General features: G+C 36.4%; 1 protein-coding gene across 1 annotated transcript in view; it reads right to left on the bottom strand.

Moving 5' to 3' along the window:
• The window catches only part of DENND2C (DENN/MADD domain containing 2C), a 34,787-nt gene extending 22,340 nt beyond the window's left edge, over positions 1–12,447 (bottom strand). Inside the window, exons 1-6 of the mRNA XM_008571286.1 lie at positions 11,621–12,447; positions 10,624–10,760; positions 10,092–10,204; positions 9,312–9,482; positions 5,062–5,158; positions 18–62 (exon numbers count right to left, since the gene is read on the bottom strand). Coding sequence (XP_008569508.1) covers positions 18–62; positions 5,062–5,158; positions 9,312–9,482; positions 10,092–10,204; positions 10,624–10,760; positions 11,621–12,447 — 1,390 coding nt within the window. The remainder of the gene's footprint in view (positions 1–17; positions 63–5,061; positions 5,159–9,311; positions 9,483–10,091; positions 10,205–10,623; positions 10,761–11,620) is intronic.
• Positions 12,448–20,425: the final 7,978 nt, after the last annotated feature.

Genomic DNA, 20,425 nt, shown 5'->3' with positions numbered 1-20,425 from the left:
CCCACTGACTCACTCACTCTTTGGCAGATACTCAGCATCACTTTCGTTCCCACTGGTTTCACCTGAAAAGAGAGAAAGTTTCCATTTGCATTGGAAGTATGTGGAGTGTAACAGTAGGAAGTATCTGAGGATAACAATATAAAACCTCCACAAATCTAGGAAGTTGGAATAAGGAATAATAAGGATGCTGAGCCTTTTTCCAAACCACTTGCTTATATCAGGTTAGGACAGTTATAAAACAGAATAAATGGCTCAGAGAAGACACAACTCTATTACATCTTCTTCCCATACCCTTTCTCACTCCTCAGCTCCCCTCTCACCCCTAACTCTAGAAATTAACAGCATTTCAGTCTAGTTTTACAAGTCTGGTTCAAAATGGATTCATTTCTACATTTACATCCTTGTCTGTATATTCCCAAATAAAGTACCAAAGGTAGAACAACACCAAACTGGCTAAACAAGAACCAGACACCAACCAGACTATGAATTTAGAATAAATGAAAATGTGTGAGCTAGCAGAGAAAGATTACCAAGTGAGTTTACGAAGTAACACTGTACCTTTTCTATGATGTCTCTGAGCTCCCTATAGCTCATAGTGACCTTCCCTTTACTCCTGATTCTTACAGTACTCATATTGCTCTTCACTGTACTTTTTTTCCCCAATCAAACTGTAAGTTTCTTGAGGATAAAAAGCTATTTTGTTTTCACAGGGAATGTTTTATACCACAATTCTGGGCACAAAGACCATTTACCAAACAAATGAAAACCTTTTTGAATGAATGAATGAAAAATTTCTAGGTTAAGTGTGAAAAGTTAAATAAGCAAAATAAGAAAAATGCAAAGAAAAGGAAAATCTTTAATGTTTTGGAAAAAACGAGGCCTAGGAGTCATAAAGATATATGTGAGGTTGATTGTGTAAGATTGTAAAATTTCTATTGAATAAAAAAACATTAGTAAACTCAAAAGGTAAACAATAAACTAGGAAAATATTTGTGAACACATTGCAGATACAAGGCTAAGTTTCTCAATATCCAAATAACGGTAACAAATCAAGAAGAAAAAGACAGCACAACAGAAAAAGGAATAAAGGGTAGGAATAGGCAATTCATAGAAAAAGATTTATAGGGCCAGCCCGTGGCTCACTCGGTAGAGTGTGGTGCTGATAACACCAAGGCCCCGGGTTCGGATCCTATATAGGGATGGCCGGTTTGCTCACTGGCTGAGCGTGGTGCTGACAACACCAGGCCAAGGGTTGAGATCCCCTCACCGGTCATCTTTAAAAAAAAAAAAAAAAAAAAAAAAAAATTTATAAATTACTGGCAAACATGAAAACTGCCCAAACGCACAATGAAAGAAATGTACATTAAAACAACAAATAAGATGCAAGTTTCAACCATGATACTGGCTGGGAAAAAAAAAAAGTTTTAATAAAATATAGTGCTAGTGAAGATTACGGGGAAAGAGGCATTTTCAAATGCTTTTTGTAGGAATATAAACTGTTATAATCTGTTTGTGGGACAATTTGGCAGTAGCTATAAAAATTTTAAATCCATATATTCTTTGATCAAGTAAGTCCACTGCTAGGAACTTATTCTACAGATATATTCTTACAAATATACAAAAATATAAGTAAAAGGATGCATATTGCAGCATTATTTGAAGATACATATATATACATATACACACATATATATATGTATATGTATATATACCTGTATATATATGTATACACACACACGACTTAACAGCCATAGGTTAAACAAAATTCTAGAAACAACCAAAATATCTACCAACTAAATAAAATTCTTTCACATCTATACAATGAAATATAGTACAGCAGTGGGGCTCTCTGTGTTGATACTGACAGAGCTCTGAAATACATTTTAAAGTAAGTTTTTTCTAAAAAGAAGGCATACAAAGTCTAAATAGTATAAGACTGAGTAGAAAAAGTATTTGCATGTGCATAAAATTTTCTGGGAGTGGCAGAAGGAGATTTGGGAAACTTTGGCTTTTCATTTTATAATAAGGAATAAGAGAATATTAAAAGAAATGCTGCCTCATTATAAAATAGGTGGCAAAGGGCCGGCCCAGTGGCGCACTGGATAGTGCGCCGCTTGGGAAGTGCGGCGGCGCTCCCGTCCGAGGGTTCGGATCCCACATGGAGACCGGCTCCCCCTCACTGGCTGAGCGAGGCGCGGGAGCAACGCCGAGGCTTGCGATCCCGTTGCCGGTCCCCGGTCCGGTACGGGGGCAACACTGAGGGTTGCAATCCGTTGCCGGACACGGAAAAAAGACAAAAGACAAAAAAATAAAAAAATAAAAAATAAAAAAATAAAATAGGTGGCAAAGATGTTATAAGAGATGGTACAGAAAAGTACCTATTTAAATGTTACTGTGCACTATATAGATTTTATAACTTCAAATTAACCAGCAAGACAAAAAAGTATAGTGGGGCTATAAAATATTGTTTAGAAGGAAGAAACGAACACTGTGAACTCCTGAGTCCTGTTTGTATCCTTAGCACCAGGCACCTCTTAGGAGTTTATGAAGTGTCTGGAAAGAAAGATAAGAAAAGGGGAAAAGGAGGAAAGGCAATATAACTGGAAAAGATCATTTGAGTGGCTCTAATATATTCACTTCTATGGGTTTTAATGACCTGCATTCCAAGACACTGAAGAAAAGCTAAGGACATTATGAGTCAACAGGGAAATCTACTGAGAATTGTAGGGATCAAAAAAATATTAGGTTATCTCTTTTTTATATGTGGCTTCAACAAACAAAATTATGACAGAATTGAGCAGGGACAATAAGGCATTTTATAACACCTGAAAACTGAAAGTTAAGAAATGCTTAGATTAAAATACATTTGGTAAACCTTAGCATGTACTGACAGAGTAGGTAAATATAATTATCTAGTTCTATTAGGTATTGTGTGATATATAGCCAAAAGCTTAAGGAGGAAAACAAAAATCTGAGAACTGTGACAATAAAGCTGCAGGCATAAGAGAAATTCCTCTGATCCTCTGGAGGAGTGGGTCACAGAGGCTGGGTAAATGCTTATTGTCTTTGAGCCAAGCAAAAGAAAAATAAACTTTTAGGGGAGGGTTACAATGTAGAGACTGCTCTATTTGTATTTATTTACTTACTTAGGTGCTAGAAGTTGGCAGCTAAAGAATTTTTTTTCTTTTCAACAATGATACAGTAAAAACAAAAAAACAAAAACAACAACAACAAGGTTTTGCTCTTCAAAAACTTGTTTTAGAGCCAAATTTACTAAATATTCCTAATCCATGAGGCATAAAGCATACAAATAAAATATGGAATCGGTAACAATCTACTTAGAATGGAATACTGGAAAATAGTCATCAATAGACTGCTGTTAATCTGTGAAAATGATGTTTTACAAGCATGTGTCCTCGCTCCAGTGTCTTAATATTTTATACAATTTACAATTTATGATTTATTTCCTTATCTATAAAACAGCAACAAAAATATCTGCCAAATAGGGTTACTTAGCAAATTAATAATAATACATTGGAAAGGATCCAGCACAGTATCTGGCATCAGTTTTCATTTTCTGTATCTATTTCTGAATTAAACAAATAAAAAGGCTTTGACAATACCCTTGCTGAGAATACAGAAACACACAGAGAAGAAATAGTTAAACCGATAAAAATCAAGGCTTATGAGAAAAATTGAGAGTAACTGTTTTTTTTTTTTGTCTTTTGTCTTTTTCCGTGTCCGGCAACGGATCGCAACCCTCAGTGTCGCCCCCGTACCGGACCGGGGACCGGCAATGGGATCGCAACCCTCGGGGTTGCTCCCGCGCCTTGCTCAGCCAGTGAGCGGGAACCGGTCTGTATGTGGGATCTGAACCCTCGGGCGGGAGCGCCGCCGCGCTTCCCAAGTGGCGCACTTATCCAGTGAGCCACCGGGCCGGCCGAGAGTAACTGTTGATGACAGAACAGAAAAAGACTTTGTAGAGCCATGCTCCTTGAGTCAAATCTATGCTTTCTTCTCTGGTTCTGCTTCTTCATCTATAAACTAGGATAGTCCCTACCTCCCAGTGTTGCCATTTGTTATACTTGAGATAAATTATGTAAAGAAACTATTACTGCATTCAGTAAATGGTAGCTATTATTAATAACAATAACCAAAAGTATTTCTTCCCCAGGAGAGAAGATTAAAACATGTTTTAATAATTGCCTTTGAAAATATAAACATTCACATTAAATATGGTGATCAGTTGATTTTAATCATCACAGAGTTAGAAGAAAGAGTTTTAGGTTATAAAACAGAAGATCTTATTTTCAGATACTAAGTTGTTAGAATGTCAAATAGATTTTTAAGGGAAATCAAGAAAATTTCTGTCTTTAGAAGTCTGCAAAAATAACAAACATTCTCCTCTGGTATGACTTGGCTGTTGTTTCTCACTTATGAATCTTATAAACAAAATTTGCTAAATTCTACATATTCTTTGCCAACCACATTAAGAATCTCACATGAGTTTTTAAGAAAATTCTAATAATTCATTATGAATGTTGAAAGTTTCTTAAGACAAAGACAATATAAGTTTTAGCTAAGAATTTGAAGGATAAAACTACTGAACTTATTAGAGGACTACAAGTTGAGTACTCATACCTTCAGTCTATACCTAAAGTTTTCATTTCTCCACTGAAAGAGTCTATACTGATAAATGACTATAAATCAATGTACGACTACAGTACTGGCCAGCTGTCCCCCCTCACCCTCCAAAAAATAGGAATACAAAGTAATGATTCAGTCTGACTATGAAAATCAGTCATTGGTTTATAATTATGTTTCCATTTATTTATTTGTTTGTTTGTTTATTTATTTATTCATCCAATAGTTATCAACTGGCACAAAATTAAAGGGATTTTAGAAATGATCCCCTATCTTACAGAAGTTTATACTTAAGTGTGACAGACAGGAAAGTAAACCAAAAATTATAATACACATCAAATATTAAACTGTATAATGATTCTCCCCTCATATGCTGATAGCTACAGATAGGTGGAACAGAGTACAATTCTTACCTACCTTTTGAGGAAGGTACTTCTTTTCCAGTGTAAGGGTGTAACTTTACCCTCTTCTTTCCTCTCTTAGATTCAAATATGTCACCTATTTTCAATACAAGCTGAAAAAAGACCAGAAAAATACAAGTTAAAACCAACACCCACTAGTTTCGCAGATTGATGACATTAATTTATTAGTGATTCTCACTCAAAGAAAAAACTCGATTTTATAACAAAAACCTTCACATTTTTAAATTTTGATGATCTTTAGTTAAATATATGTTGTTCTAATACCAAGTCCATATAACATGGGTAAGGGAAGTGAAAAGGATATCTCCTTTCCAGATGAACTCAGCACAGGCTCTTAGATTTCTTGTCACTCCATGTCACAACATGCAGGGAAATGTGGCTACCTTACTCCATGTAGTGATCAAGCCTCTACTATTAAATCCCGGCTTTTGCTTGCCCTGAATAGGAAGTGGAACACTCATTCATGTGGAAGGCAGGGTGAGGCTCAGTTATTTCTGCCCCCAGGAATTCTTCCCAAAGAAAGGATAATCACACTTAGAAAAGGTTTTGTCAAAAGGAATACCCTGTCTCTGCTACTGGGAGTACAAACATCACAATTTATTTTAGAAATATGTCATAAAAATACAAGATTCTCAAATATGCTCAAGTACAAAAACTATGCTTTTTTCCCCTTCCACTCATCAGTCTATAGTACATATATCTCAAGCAAGTAAAACCCAGACCATTTATTTTTAAATTGTTATATAACTGTTTCTCTCCATTTAATAAGCATGACTAATTAGAAATCTTTCTCTCCTGCTGGGAGGGGTGTGGGTGCGTGTGTATGTGTGTGTGTGTGTGAGTGAGAGTGAGAGAGAGAGAGAGAGAGAGAGAGAGAGAGAGAGCGAGAGAGAGAGATACAGAAACAGAAACAGAGACACAGATTGGGGTAAAAAAGAAGAAAGAACTGATCAACAGACTCAAAAAAGAAGGAATTGATTAGTTTTTCCATGTATATTTTTCTTTTTTCTTAAAATTCCAAAATTTTCCTAAGTATTAATCCTGGTTTAACATACTTAATGCCTAGAATTACAATTACATGATGGGCCGGCCCGGTGGCGCACTGCTACAGTGTGCCGCTTGGGAAGCGCGGCGGCACTCCCGCTGAGGGTTCGGATCCCACATACAGACCGGCCGCTCACTGGCTGAGCGAGGAGCGGGGGCAACACCGAGGGTTACGATCCGGTTGCCGGTCCCGGTCTGGTACGGGCGCGACACTGAGGGTTGCGATCCGTTGCCGGTCACGAAAAAAGACAAAAAGACGAAAAAAAAAAAAAAAAACAATTACATGAGATGACAACCAACAAAGTTGCTTGAGGAAAATGCTCTCATTTTCTCTTTTGTACTTGTTTCTCTAGCAATTCTGGCAATCGATAGACAGTGAATCAGTCCAGTGCAAGAAAAAAACATGTGAGAAACATGTGCTTCCAATATGTAGATTATTCCCACAATTTTGGATGTTTGTTCTCTTAAAGAATTTTGTAGCTTCCATTCAAGTGAAAAATTGCCAATGTTCTTAAATATTACCACTACAAAAAACAAGAGGATGCAAAATAAAAAGGTATTGTTAGGGGCAATAAGAAAGATGTCTGGGAATAAACATATATTTTAGGTAAATAATGACCAAAAATAGCATAATTATTAATATGCATTTGAAAAGTATAATCAAAAGTATACTCTGGGCCGGCCCGGTGGCACACTGCTGTAGTGCGCCGCTTGGGAAGCGCGGCGGCGCTCCCTCCGAGGGTTCGGATCCCACATGCAGACCGGTTCCCGCTCACTGGCTGAGCGAGGCACGGGAGCAACACCGAGGGTTGCGATCCCGTTGCCGGTCCCGGTCCGGTACGGGGGCGACACTGAGGGTTGCGATCCGTTGCCGGACACGGAAAAAGACAAAAAAAAAAGTATACTCAAATATTATAAAGGAAAGAGAGCTATCTGTTCTAGAAATGTGAGATAAAGTGATAAATTTAAATTTCAGTGAAGAGCTAGGAAAAGGAGCCTACATTTACCTTCTAGTTACAGGAAATACTGTAGAATATTCTTCCTAACAAATGATAGAAATCACACTGTCCCGTACACATTTGACACCAACAATATAAAACATTAGGAAATGTACTCTAGCAAACAAACTCATACAGGCTTCTAGAACAGGGAAAGAAAAAAGGGTGGGGAAGAGGCATGAGGACTAGATCAGTGATTTTCACACTATGAAAGCAGCTTCCCTTCCAGAGATAGCTAGAGTTATGAACACTGCTTGTCTTATGGAATGTTGTTCCTGAAGATACTCCAAAGCCAAAATTTGTAAAGCATATGGGACATCCTAAAAGTGTTTAGTCAAAGGAGGGTCATAGGTAGAAATGCTAATAGCCTGCCTGTTCCTGCCTGACTAATCAAGAGTTCATCACCATTTTCTTTCTCCCCAGTTCTCCAAAAGCCTCTGGGAAAATATTAGAAAAGGAAAAGCTGAATCATATCACCTATAATCAGAAAGAGAACAAGCTTCAAGTAACTTGAGATTCACAGCACATAAAATACTGAGGCATAAAATAAAAAGCAGTGCAAAATCTCCTCAGGTCTTGGGCCGGCCCGGTGGCGCACTGGAGAGTGCGCCGCTTGGGAGCACGGTGGCGCTCCTGCTGAGGGTTCGGATCCCATATGGAGACCGGTTCCCGCTCACTGGCTGAGCGCGGTGCGGGCGCAACACCGAGGGTTGCGATCCCGTTGCCGGTCCCTGGTACGGGCGCGACACCGAGGGTTGCGATCCCGTTACTGGTCAGTAAAAAAGACAAAAAGGAAAAAAAAAATCTCCTCAGGTCTCATTAAACTCTACAATCCATAATTCTTAAATATTTGCTAATGCCATTCCAAGAACCACATCTTTAATGCAATCCCTTAGGTGTTTGTATTCTTCTCCCTATGAATACATGATCTGTTCTTTCTGGGCCAATGTGGGAAGCTCCTTTGTTGTGCCAGCATGATCTATCCAAGCCTAGAGCTACTGCAGGATGCCTGGAAGTTCTTTAAATCTCTGATTTTTAAATGTTCTTCATGATACACAGGAGAATAAAGAGCTAAAGATTTTTTTTTTCACTTAGAAAGTGAAATAAAAGCTGAACGATCAACTTAGTGCTTTTAAAAAAATGTGTCTTTAACTTTTCAATATTAAAGTGGGAGGGGCTGGAAACAGATCAGAAGAATGAAAGTAATTGTGGAACAGAATACTTCCCAAGGAAACAAGCAGCAGATACTAAACCAAGAAACAGCTGGGACTTTTGTTTAATGTTAAAATCAGGTACAAAAATTGTGTGCTACATGAATACATAAAGCTAATTCAGATGCGATTAAGAAAAGGAATAATAACAACTCAGAATGTAAAAAAAAATACTAATAAATACATTTAAAAAAAAGAAATGGAATAATATTTAAATGATCCGATTTCTTCATTAGTGCCTAGCATCTGCATAGTATTTTGTCAATCCTAAAAACACGCTGAATTACATGAAAACAAAGTAACACACAGAGTTTTAAAGTATTTTCATGTAATTTCTTATGTGTTTCTTAAAAGAAAATATATATGTCTACCAGTAATCTTAGTTTCTTCATTTTGGTTGCAATGGTTCTAGTTGAGATGATTTACAGACCTACTGTCTTTTTTCCATTGAGGGAGAAGTCATTTATGTAGTATGATTGCTGATAATTTCTATTCCCAAGTAATACATTCTTTTTTCCTTCTTCTGAATGGAAATTTTTGCCCAAATTAATAGCATATCTTTTGTCATTACTGAAAATCTGTAAACTCACGCACAAAACGGAACTCACTTTGGCAATTATAAAAATGAGCAAGAACAATGAAGCCAGCTTGGTAGAATGTCCTTTTATATGAGATTCTGGTGCTTCCTTGAAATAACCAACTGATTTTAATGAGAACTAGGATAACTAAAGTGAAACCCTCCATTTTATAAATAAGATAATATAATAATATAAGTTTTCCAAATCCATAAAGAAACCCTGGCAAAGCCACTCATGCACTTTTCTTGCAAGAGCAAAAATTTAAAACTTAAGGCTGCTTTCCAAATCTTCTAATTCCAGTAGATCTTAACCTATTATTCATCTTAGTCTTATTTATTCATCTTAGTTTATTTATTCTCATTTATGGAAATGCTGAAGTAAGAGTCAAAAACCAAAAAGTACTGTAGTCCTTACCCTCGGAAGATTTTTCCTTTTCCTGTTTGCAACTTCTCCAGCTCGGAAAAGCTTCCATTCAGTTAAAGTGACAGGTAAAGTGGTATCCTTCGGGAGCTTTGACCGTAAATAAACTTGTGAGTTCTTCAGTTCCATAGTCTTCCGGTGAAGGAATTGAGGTTTGGGAGGAAGCTAAAACAGGAGAAGATGTACTAGTAATGATAAGATCATCTACTAAATATCTTTGTTCTCATACAAAGTCAAAGCTATCCCAGAAAGATATTTATCTTATCTTTCCCTTAAAATCATCTCAAATGAGGATACTATAATTTCTTTCTCACCATTTGTAAACAAGTTTCTCTGGTTTCTAATCTGAAGTTCTACTACAATGTAATCAAATTCCCAGAAAACAATGGCTCTTAGTCTTCACTAACTCAAGGGGGCTTTGCTTACAGGGATCTCAAATGTTTTCAGGGACCAGGCAGGAATTTAGAACACAGGTTGATGTGCAACTAATAGAGAGTGGTGGGAAATATAGTGAACTGAAAAGTTCATGGCTTGTCTAAAGGCACTCATATTCAATTTTTTCTGAAGTGCTAAAATAACAACAGCAAAAACAATAACAAAACAAACAAAAAGCTTTGTACTTCCCAAAAAACAAAACAAAAAACCACCACCACCAACATCAGTAAAACCTACATTTCAGTACCTCTTAGTTTTGGCCCCAGTTAAACCTCTTAATCTTTGCAGAGATCATAAAGAAGATTCTAATGTTTTCTTCAATTAATTCTCTGGTTATACCTTGGGCACTTTGAAAGCACTTTTAGGAGGTGGTAGCTTCCATGCTGAAGGGGATCTCCACATGGGTAAAGGCTGCACTGGAATATCTTCGTAAGGATTTTCTTTGGTGGGATCTTGAAAAATAATGACAAAAAAAATGTTTAGAGGAAGGTAATTAAAAGGAAACAAAGTGACTAAAGATAGCAAAAGAAATAAAAAACTAACTACATTCAGCTTATTCTACGTTGCTGTAGGGATGTGGGTCTCAAGATCAATGGCACTGTAAGCTTACAAACCACTTAGGTGTCCAACTGAGCTAAAAGAATTCTCAAAATACTATACTATAAACATCTACTTTTGAACTGAGCAGTTCATTACACTAGTTGTAAAATTCATTAAAGAATAAAAAAATTCATACACCAAAGGTTTCCATATTAAAAATAAAAACCTAGAGCAAGATATGCTTGACTGTAAAAGAAAATAACATCCTACAAATAAAGACTTCGCCAAATACATACTCATTAAATTTAATTGCAAAGCTGTAGACACCTACATATGATATCCTCATAGATATTGTCCTCAGACTGTGTGTAATAAAGCGTTGAACCAGAATTTCTTCCAAGTTCTTCATGAATCTTCTGTGAGTTCCGATTTCGAAAGTGCTGAATATCCTCAAATTCAAAGGATTTCCTTAAGAAAGGAGATATATTTTAAAGTTCTATCTTTGAAAACTCTAATCTTCTTTATTTTTTTATTATTATTATTTTTTAAAGATGACCGGTAAGGGGATCTTAATCCTTGATGTTAGCACCACACTCTCCCAAGTGACCTAATCAGCCATCCCTATATAGGGATCCAAACCCATGGCCTTGGTGTTATCAGCACCACACTCTCCCAAGTGAGCCATGGGCTGGCCCTACTCTAATCTTCTTTAACTTGATATGGTAAGGGCTGGCTGGTTAGCTCACTTGGTTAGAGTGTAGTGATGATAATATAAAGGTCAAGAGTCCAGATCTCCTTAATAGCCAGCCACCAAAAAAATAAAATAAAATATAATAAAGATACGGTAGACAGAAATTGATAAATAAAAGGCTTGTGTGTAAAATTAGAAAGGTGTTTTATCAGAGCTCTAAGAACAATGAATTAGACTGGTGCCCTATATGCACCATGAAAAAGTGGAGGCTTCTAGCCAATCACATTCCATATTCTTCACTGGGTTTCTTTATTAAGTTCATTCACTAATAAAAAGTGGGGTTAAGACTAGTATGTCCTAAAGTGAAGTGGAAGAATGTACTTGCTTCCCTACAGATTCTTAAAGATATAAAATGAAGGTCCTTCTTATGCTGTTGTGTCAGCAGACTGTCTTAGATATTACCTACACTTCTACTTTTTCCTCTTATTTTCCCTCCACGTTAATCAACATCTATATGTTCAGAATAGAGCTCTAACTGAAGCTGGGAAATGGAAACTAGTTTGAAAAGGAAAAAGAAGCTCAATAATCCTGTAAGGAAAACACTTAACAAGTCATTACCTATAGGATAAAAACATACCTTTTAGATCTCCCTCTGATTTTTCTACCATATTTCTTTGGTTCAGGTTCCTGAGAAGAGGCCAAAGAAGATTCTGCACAAGAATTATTTTCACAGTATTTTTTGTCACAGTTTCTTTCTTTATATGGCATAACTCCAGATTCAGATAAATATCTGAATGTCCTACGAGGTTTTGGCAAAGGATTTACAGAAGGTCCACATTCTTGCCCCTCAGGTTCAGAGTAAATATTTTCTAAGCTCTTGGTTATCCCATATGAACTATCCAGAATTCTGAAATTAAGTTCTTTTTCTGAAGATTCACAATGTTCTAAAGCCAAATTTAAGACTTTATCTGGTGGAAGTGCTTCTATTTTCTTCCACAATAATTGTGAGGTATAGAAATTTCCTGGAGGTAATGAAGTCTCTGGATCTAAAACAGCTTCTTTCCAGTTTTCAATTTGTTTGACCCGAGAACATACCCAATTAGATTCAGATTCATTTTTAAAGAAGTGCGTATCATCATCTTCATGTTTCTCACCTTCACCCTCACTTTGATCATGGCTTTTGGCATCTTCATTCATATTTAGACCCACATTTTGAGAGCTGGTTACATCCACCTTTTTGCTCTCTCTCTCAGCAACAGGATTTTTCTTAGGAAGAATCTTTTGGTGGCGATCATTATATCTCATTCCAAAGTCCTTTGGATGCCACTTATCTGCATTAGGTGTACCATAAGTTCTTCCTTCCCACTGAGAAATTTTTTGTTTGATGTTTTTGCAGTGGCTTCTTGACAGTGTCTGAACAGCAGAACGAGAAAAACCAGCATCCATGTTCCCAGTTGGGTGCATGACAAGTGACAAATATTACAAAGCTTCCATTACTAATAACTATGAAATACTGTATTCTTTATTCTCTCAGAACCCAAATAATTCCAGTATTTTCCTTTCATATTTAACTTGGAGGGCTTTTTTTAAAAAGAACAATGTTGATCACTGATCCTTGTTGAAAATGGCTACAACTCTATCTTGAAAAATCCTATTAAAATGAGACAAGAATAAGTTAACACAGTTTTATAATTTCCTAATTTAAACTCCACTAAAACATTGACCTAAATAATTTATTTACATTGTTTATGTAAAAATGTACCTGTCACTTATTAGGTAATTCAACTGTATAAAGGCACTCCTAAGATGTTGATATAATAATACAGAAAACTTTACTTGTGGCATTTCTCAAATTGTCAGCTTTAATGTTCTGCCATATTTAATGTCTTAAAGTTAGGTAGAATGAAGTTTTATAAAATATTTCAGATAGTGGTATACAATATTATTTTCTAATGAAACAATTCTTTACAAAACCTTCCTTAATGAACCAAGGACAAATGGAATATTATAAAAGCATAATGCATATACACGGCCAGCCACAAAAAAAAAAAAAAGAAAAAGCATACATATACAGAAATACATATCAAATAAAAAGCTTATGTATACATCCAGAGCAAGAGCCAGTGAAGTGTGGAAAAACACAAATAGCTAATTTCCTCCTCCTGTCCTATATTGATAGATAATATTAGCCCATCACATACCTTTAATTTCAACTTTACTATTAGCAGCACAAGATTCCATACACACCATCCTAAGACAATCCAAGGTGCCCATTAACTATCACTTGCTTTAAAATGTAATAACCTATTGTGTCACTGACTGAACTTCCCACATCTCTGCCACCACACCCTTGACCCAAATCAGCAAAAATACTTACAGTCACTGTAATATTCTTTCCTTTCACACGAGAGGCTTCACTCAGGCCCATAAACTATTTCCTCAAATGCAAAATTTGGCAGAAAACTTTTCCTACCAACTGAGTAAAGAGAGACCTAATTTCAAGTTCTACTGTTACTGTGGTTATAAATAGCAATTGATTCGACACTTCCTGAGGCAGTGGTCATCCTTCCTTAAGCTTTGTCTGTGTGGCCTTGATTAACAGGCAGGAAAATATCTTAGCCCAGCTCTGTCAGTACAGCTGACCAAACCTGACATATACACAGCACACACACACAAATTTATTCTTGGCAGAGCAACTGCTAATCAGAACTTCCATCAACTTTCACTTAAACCATTCCTACAAGTCTGTAGGAAAAGCAGCTTTGCCAGTAAATAAACTTTGGTGATTCTGATGCAAAGAAATTCATTCTAAAAAATGTTAAGAAATTTAACTCATGTGGGTGGATAAAAAACATAACAAACAGTACCAAAACTCCCAAATATCAAAGTTGCTGCACAGAATTCTTGATAAAAGACTAATGTGTAGAATTTGAAAATCCAATCAGCTATTGTTGATTACTAAAACTCTGAAAATCCTTTTCTTGCTTCTGATGTTTGCAGGGGATTCCTCAGGATTTTAGGGTGTCCTTGAGATTCAGGTTTTCTTCCCTATAGGCAAGATAGGAGTTTTTTTCTCTGGCTTCTGAGAGGCTCCTAAAGGTTTCTGGAGAGCCTTGATAACCCTTTCTTCACTCTTTCCTGATTAACATGTTTTAAGTGTGAATGGATCAATTTGAGAAATAAAAAGATGAAAATTGCCAGAGCTTAGAAAAAAATTTAACTTGAAAATTACCGGCCATAAATGGCTAAATCTATGGAATTCATACACAAATATAAATGATGTGTATTGATGGTGTTTCAGTGGCAATAGAGTAGCAAAGCAGCATAAGACACTCCTAACATAGCCAGATATTGTATAGAGAAATCCTACTTGCTTCTAAATGTATACGTCATGGCTTCCAAAAAATGAATAAGCTATTGCAAAAATAAAAAATCTTTAATTCACTTTAACTAGATCTATGATTGTATTGATAATACAGAAAATTTGTCTTTATAGCTGACTTCACAGTTCCAATTTTTGCCAAATTAACTTATACCTTCTTAATGTTGCTTGCCTCTTCTCACATACAGGTTGTGATTATGTCCCATCCCCCAAAATAAGAATTTTCTTAGAGTGCAGCCTTATAACACTAAGGTCACAGGTTTGGATACCCATACTGGCCAGCTGTAAAAAAAAACCCAAAAAACAAAAAAATAAGAATTTTTCACCAAAGGAGAGCTGCTTCAGTTATTTTCTTACAGACATCTCAGGTTAGTCCCTTTAACCTAATTATATTCTGAGCCACTTTGCTCCTCAACACCTCTTTTCCCACAGCTCTCCTAGCCTCCAAGATCCTTTATATTCCATCCCTGATCCCTCAGTTTCTTGCCTTGACCTCTACTATCACTGGACATTCTAACCCATCAATGCTGGCCCAGCTTTTAAGTCCTACAGCTCTCATTAGCTTTGTCCTTTGATAACTCCCTAAAGCAAACTTACTCACATACTTGTCCCTAATGGTTGCTTTCTCAAGCTTACTTCAACAGTTGTAATTGAAACAGAGGTTAGAAAATCAAATACCTTCAACAATTTAAAAAGTTGTTTCATTTCTTCTCTTAATACTTCTTCAACTATTAAAGACTACTGAAGTTAGACAGGACTCACAGGAAGAGAAGTTAGAGCACACACAATCACAAAGCAGTCATTCAGTTCCCCACGTGAACAAAAGAAGTTTAATATGAAAAATCAAGCATGATTTTTAAAAGTATAATAAAACAGAATGCTTGGAGGTGATTCTTAGTCATATCTCTTTGTTTTTATTTTCTATTGCTCTTCTGTGTATTTACTTTCATCCAAGAAATACATCAAATGTAGTTTATCAGCACAAAATATAATTTATAACATAATCTATCATATACACGATTCTGTGTTTTTAATATATTAAAAGAAACCAATCTAAATTCATTCAGGTAAATTAAATTCTCTTTGGGAAAGAGAATATTGATATTCTATTTTGCAAATTCAAGTCGTATATAGGGCAAGTTTCTCACTCCATATCCTTTAAAATATTTTCCTTGATTAGATATGTGTCTGGCAAAATAATTTGAAAGAATTTGGAACATTCTAAAAGCTGATTTACAAATTTCTATAGGGGTCACTTTAAAATGGTTACTTTTATGTTATGTGAATTTTACCTCAATTAAAAAGAAATCTGATGAAGGGGACCAGGAAGAATCTCATTTCTGGCCATGATGGAGTAATTGGACTAGACTTGCCTTCACCTGATAAGTAACTATAAAACTGGACAAATATATAAAATAAATGTTTTCAGATATTTGATAACAGCACAGGACTGTGATCCCTAAAAGAAGGGAGACAAATAAGGCAGGCCGTAGGATGGCCCAGCTTTCTCCCTAGAGACTCTTTGCAGAAAGCAGCATTGGAGGAGAACCCAAACAACATAGCAACCTTGCTGAGGTGAGGATAAAGAAATTAGAACTTGAAGAGCCTAAGGCAAATGGAAATTTCAGGTAGTGTATCAGAAATGAGGAAGCAACACAGAGAAAAAGCTTCAGAAATCTACATGGGGTCCCTTGAATCTTCGGCTGAATACTGAGCTGCCAATGCACAGGGTAATACTACACAATGATGGACAACAAACAACTAATGGGGAAAGAACAACTATGGGAAGCTTAAGAAGTAGCCAGAGGAAAAACACATATTACATATAGAGGAAACAAGATAAGGCACAAAGCAACAGAAAATTTTTAAAGTTTTATGGGGAAAAAAACTGTGAATCTAGAATTCTAGACATATCTTTCAAAATAAAGGTGAAATAAAGACACTTTCAGTTCATGAAAAGCTGTGAATTTGTCAATAGCAGACCTGCATTCAGGGCCAGTGACATAATTTGTGGGTCCAATTACAAATTGTGAGGCCCCTTGTTCAAGAGGTAGGAAAAGTGCCTTTAAAGGTGCACATAAAGCTTTTTTCTTTCTTTTGCAGCCTCTTTCAACTTATCGTGTTTTTTATTTGATATTAAATGTCATTTTAAGTTAAAAAAGAAAAGAAATTTACATTATTAGCATGAATTATACCATTCATCTATATATTGTAAAATGCCCATTTTAAATGCAAATATTAGAGCGTTTAACTTGTATGTAGAATCACTGCAAGTAAACAGTTCACATTTGGCTTGTCCTGAAGGGTGCCTCAAGCTGGACAGAAGAGACAAACACAAGCCAGATTCAGGATGGCAGGAAGGAGACTGAGAGGATTTCCCCAGGCATGGAGCCAGCCAAGAGAATGTTCCCAGGCCTAGGGATAATTATGGGGTAAGTACAGGTCCTCGTAGGAACCTGGGAGCCCAACTCTGATGTGGCGCATGCACATGCTCACTTAAGCCTAATGGCTACCAAATCTCTCTCCTGCCAGCTTCCAAACCAACATGCCAAGCTCTGGCTTGGGCTGGGTCCAGGCGAGTCCAGTCAGGTATCTACCCATCCCACAGGTCTATTACTCCAACCCATGACAGACAGATGACCCCCAAGGATCTCTAAACCTCTGCCCAGTACACACTTTTGTAACTGGATCAAGGGTGGGTGAGAGGCTTGCCTACCAGATATACCATGGTGCTGCCAGCTTGGGGCCAGACAGCCATTGTCATGCTCTGCCCCGAGACACCATAGGGCATGCACACCCAACCTCAACACTCACATACTCAGGCTTGTGCTGAGGGCAACAGGCAGCAGTGGTCACAGGGTAGAATCAGGGAGAGAAAAACCTGGCAGGGCCAGGTATGTCAAGGGGCTAAGAACTCATCCTGGGGAGGTGGCAATAGGTGAGACTGTGTTTTAACTGAGGCACCAAGTCCCTGATGCACACTCCATTGTCCAATCAGACTTCACTTATAAAATACAAATTCAAAGATAAAATTACTAAGAGTTTCAGGATGGCTACCACAGAGCCCGAAACTCCACAGGGTTCTTTTGAGTGAGACCCTATGCAAATATATTGGCTCTATGCTCCTAAAACTGGCTTTGTTTACACTATAAGAAATGTTAAAAGAATGTTCTTCAAGTTGAAGAAAAATGATACTGGATGAAAACCTGGATCTAAACAGAGGAATGAAGAGAAACAAAAATGGTACATATGGGTAAATAAAAAAGATGTACTTTTCTCATTATAATCTCTTAAAGATTATTGACTGTTTAAAGTAAACATAATAATGCCTTGTGGAATTTATAACAATGTGGAAGGAAATGTAAGACAAGAGCAAAAAGGTGGGAAAGAAAAATGGAAGTATCATGTTGTAAGTTTTTTACTTTATATATGAAGTGGCACTTTATATATTATTTCAAAGTCACAGACTGAAGTTATATGTTGTCAACCCTAATGCAACTACTAAAAGGAAAAAGAATAGCTAAGAAGTCAGTAAAAGAACTTAAAAAAATTTTTTTTTGCATCTGGGGATCCAAACCCGTGACCTTGGTGTTATAACACCATGGTCTAACCAGTTGAGCTAACTGGCTAGTCCAGTGAAATTGGAAGAGATTAACAAAAGAGAAAAATCAATAAAACCAAACACTGGTTCTTTGAAAAGATCAAAAAATTGATAAACCTCTAGGTAGAATGAACAAATAAAAAAGAGAGCAAAAAAACAGATTTAGCAATATTAGGAATGAAGGAGATGGTATCACTGCAGATCCTACATTAAAGGATACAAAGGAATATTATGAACAAATTTATGCTAGAAACTTGACACTTAGATTACATGAACAAATTCTTTGAAAAATATAAATTACCAGAACTGACACAAGATATAGAAATTCTGAATATCTCTATACTTATTTTAAAATTTAAATTAGTAATTAAAAACCTTCCCATAAAGAAAACTCCAGGTCCAGATGCCTTCACTAGTGAACTTTACTAAACATCTGAAGAAGAAATAATACCAATCTTGCACAAACAGAAAACTGAGGAAGAGAAAACAATTTCCAACTCATTTCGTGAGGACAACATTATCCTATTAGGAAATCAGACAAAGAAATTACAAAAGAAGAAAAATATAGAACAATATAGCTCATGAACATAAATGTAAAATTTCTTTAAAGATATTAGCAAGTCAAAACCATAAGTAAATATAAGGAGGATACTATGTCATGACTAACTAGGATTTACACCAGAATGAAAGGCTGCTGTAACACTAAAAAGTCACCATATTTATGGGATAAAGAAAAAAAAAACTACATGATTATCTTAATAGATGCAGAAAAAGCATTTGAAAAAATTCACACCCATTCATAATTGGAAAAAAAAACCCTTCACCTTCAGCAAATTAGAAGTAGAAGATAATTTCCAAAATCTGATAAAGGGCATCTATGAAAACCATTGCTGATATTAAGTGGTAAAAGATTGAACACTTTTCTCTTAAAATTGGGGAAAAGGCAAAATGTTTTCTCTCAACACTTTTATTCAATAATATACAAGAAGACAATGCAATAAAGCAAGAACAATTAAATAAAAGGCATACAGATTAGAAAAAAAGTAAAACTGTTTTTGTTTTTTGTGGGGTTTTTTTTGGCAAACAACAAGATTCTATATGCAGAAAATCCTAAGAAGTCTACTAGATTCATAAAAGAATTTAGTAAGGTCTCAGGATACACAATCAATATATAGGAATTAACTGTACTTCTACACAGAAAGAATAAACAATTACAAAATGAAATTTAAAATAACATCTACAGTGGCATAAAAATGTGAAATACTTAGGGATACAAGACTTGTACAATAAAAACTACAAGATAATGCTGAGGAAAAAATTAAAGAATAAGTAGAGAGATACAGCACACTAATCAACTGAAAGATTCAACTTTGTTAAGATATCAAATTCTGGGGCCGGCCCGGTGGCGCACTGGATAGTGCGCCGCTTGGGAAGCGCGGCTGGTGCTCCCGTCCGAGGGTTCGGATCCCACATACAGACCGGCTCCCGCTCACTGGCTGAGCGAGGCGCGGGAGCAACACCGAGGTTTGCAATCCCGTTGCCGGTCCCCGGTCCGGTACGGGGGCAACACTGAGGGTTGCGATCCGTTGCCGGACACGGAAAAAAGACAAAAGACAAAAAAAAAAAAAAGATATCAAATTCTGACAAAACTGATCTGTAGGAGGATGAGAACTAACCATAATGGAGTACAAGGGAACTTTTTGGGGTCATAAAAATATTACATGTCTTGATGGGGGTGGTAGTTACATATGAATAAGTGTACACATTTGTCAAAACTCATTGAGCATACTCTTAAAATGGGTGTGTTTTATTGTATGAAATTACAATATCTCAATAAAGTTAACATAAAAATAAAAAAGGATAAAAAGTAAAATATCTAAGTACTCTAAAAATTCTATGCATTTTTTCTCCTAACATGAATAAGAAAAATCATCTTGACTTTTAAAAATGTCTAAAGCATGCCATTTGGTCCTACGCAGGAGCTGTGGGCAGCCTTCACAACCCAGCAGAAGGCAATAGCATGCCTGAGGTCCTAGGCAGGAGCTGCAGGAAGCACCACCTGCCTGGCAGAAGGCAGGAGCGTGCTGAAAACACCACTTCCACACAGGTGGTCCACCACAGCCACCATCACAGCCACTGCTGCCACAAGGGAGGTTTGCAAACTGTGCATATGAGGGATTAATATCCAGAATATAAAAAAAGGAATTCCAACAACTTAAAAAAAAGAAAAACACAACAGTCACAATACTTTGCTGACTGTCAAAAGGAGAGAACAGAAATGAGGCTACGCAAGGTGGGAGAGGGGAAAGAAGAGGGGAGTTAGCAAGACATTGGTAAAGGGCCACAAAAAATGATTACATTGTATAAAGATAAATATAGTAATAAAAAATAAAATAAAAATCGAAACAAGAAAAAAACATGCCATTTACTTCAACATTAATTAGCATAGTATTTTCAGT

This window comes from Galeopterus variegatus, unplaced genomic scaffold, assembly GCF_000696425.1.
Source record: "Galeopterus variegatus unplaced genomic scaffold, G_variegatus-3.0.2 Scaffold674, whole genome shotgun sequence".
Classification (NCBI taxonomy): Eukaryota; Metazoa; Chordata; class Mammalia; order Dermoptera; family Cynocephalidae; genus Galeopterus; species Galeopterus variegatus.
This window is presented reverse-complemented; position numbering and strand designations above follow the sequence as displayed.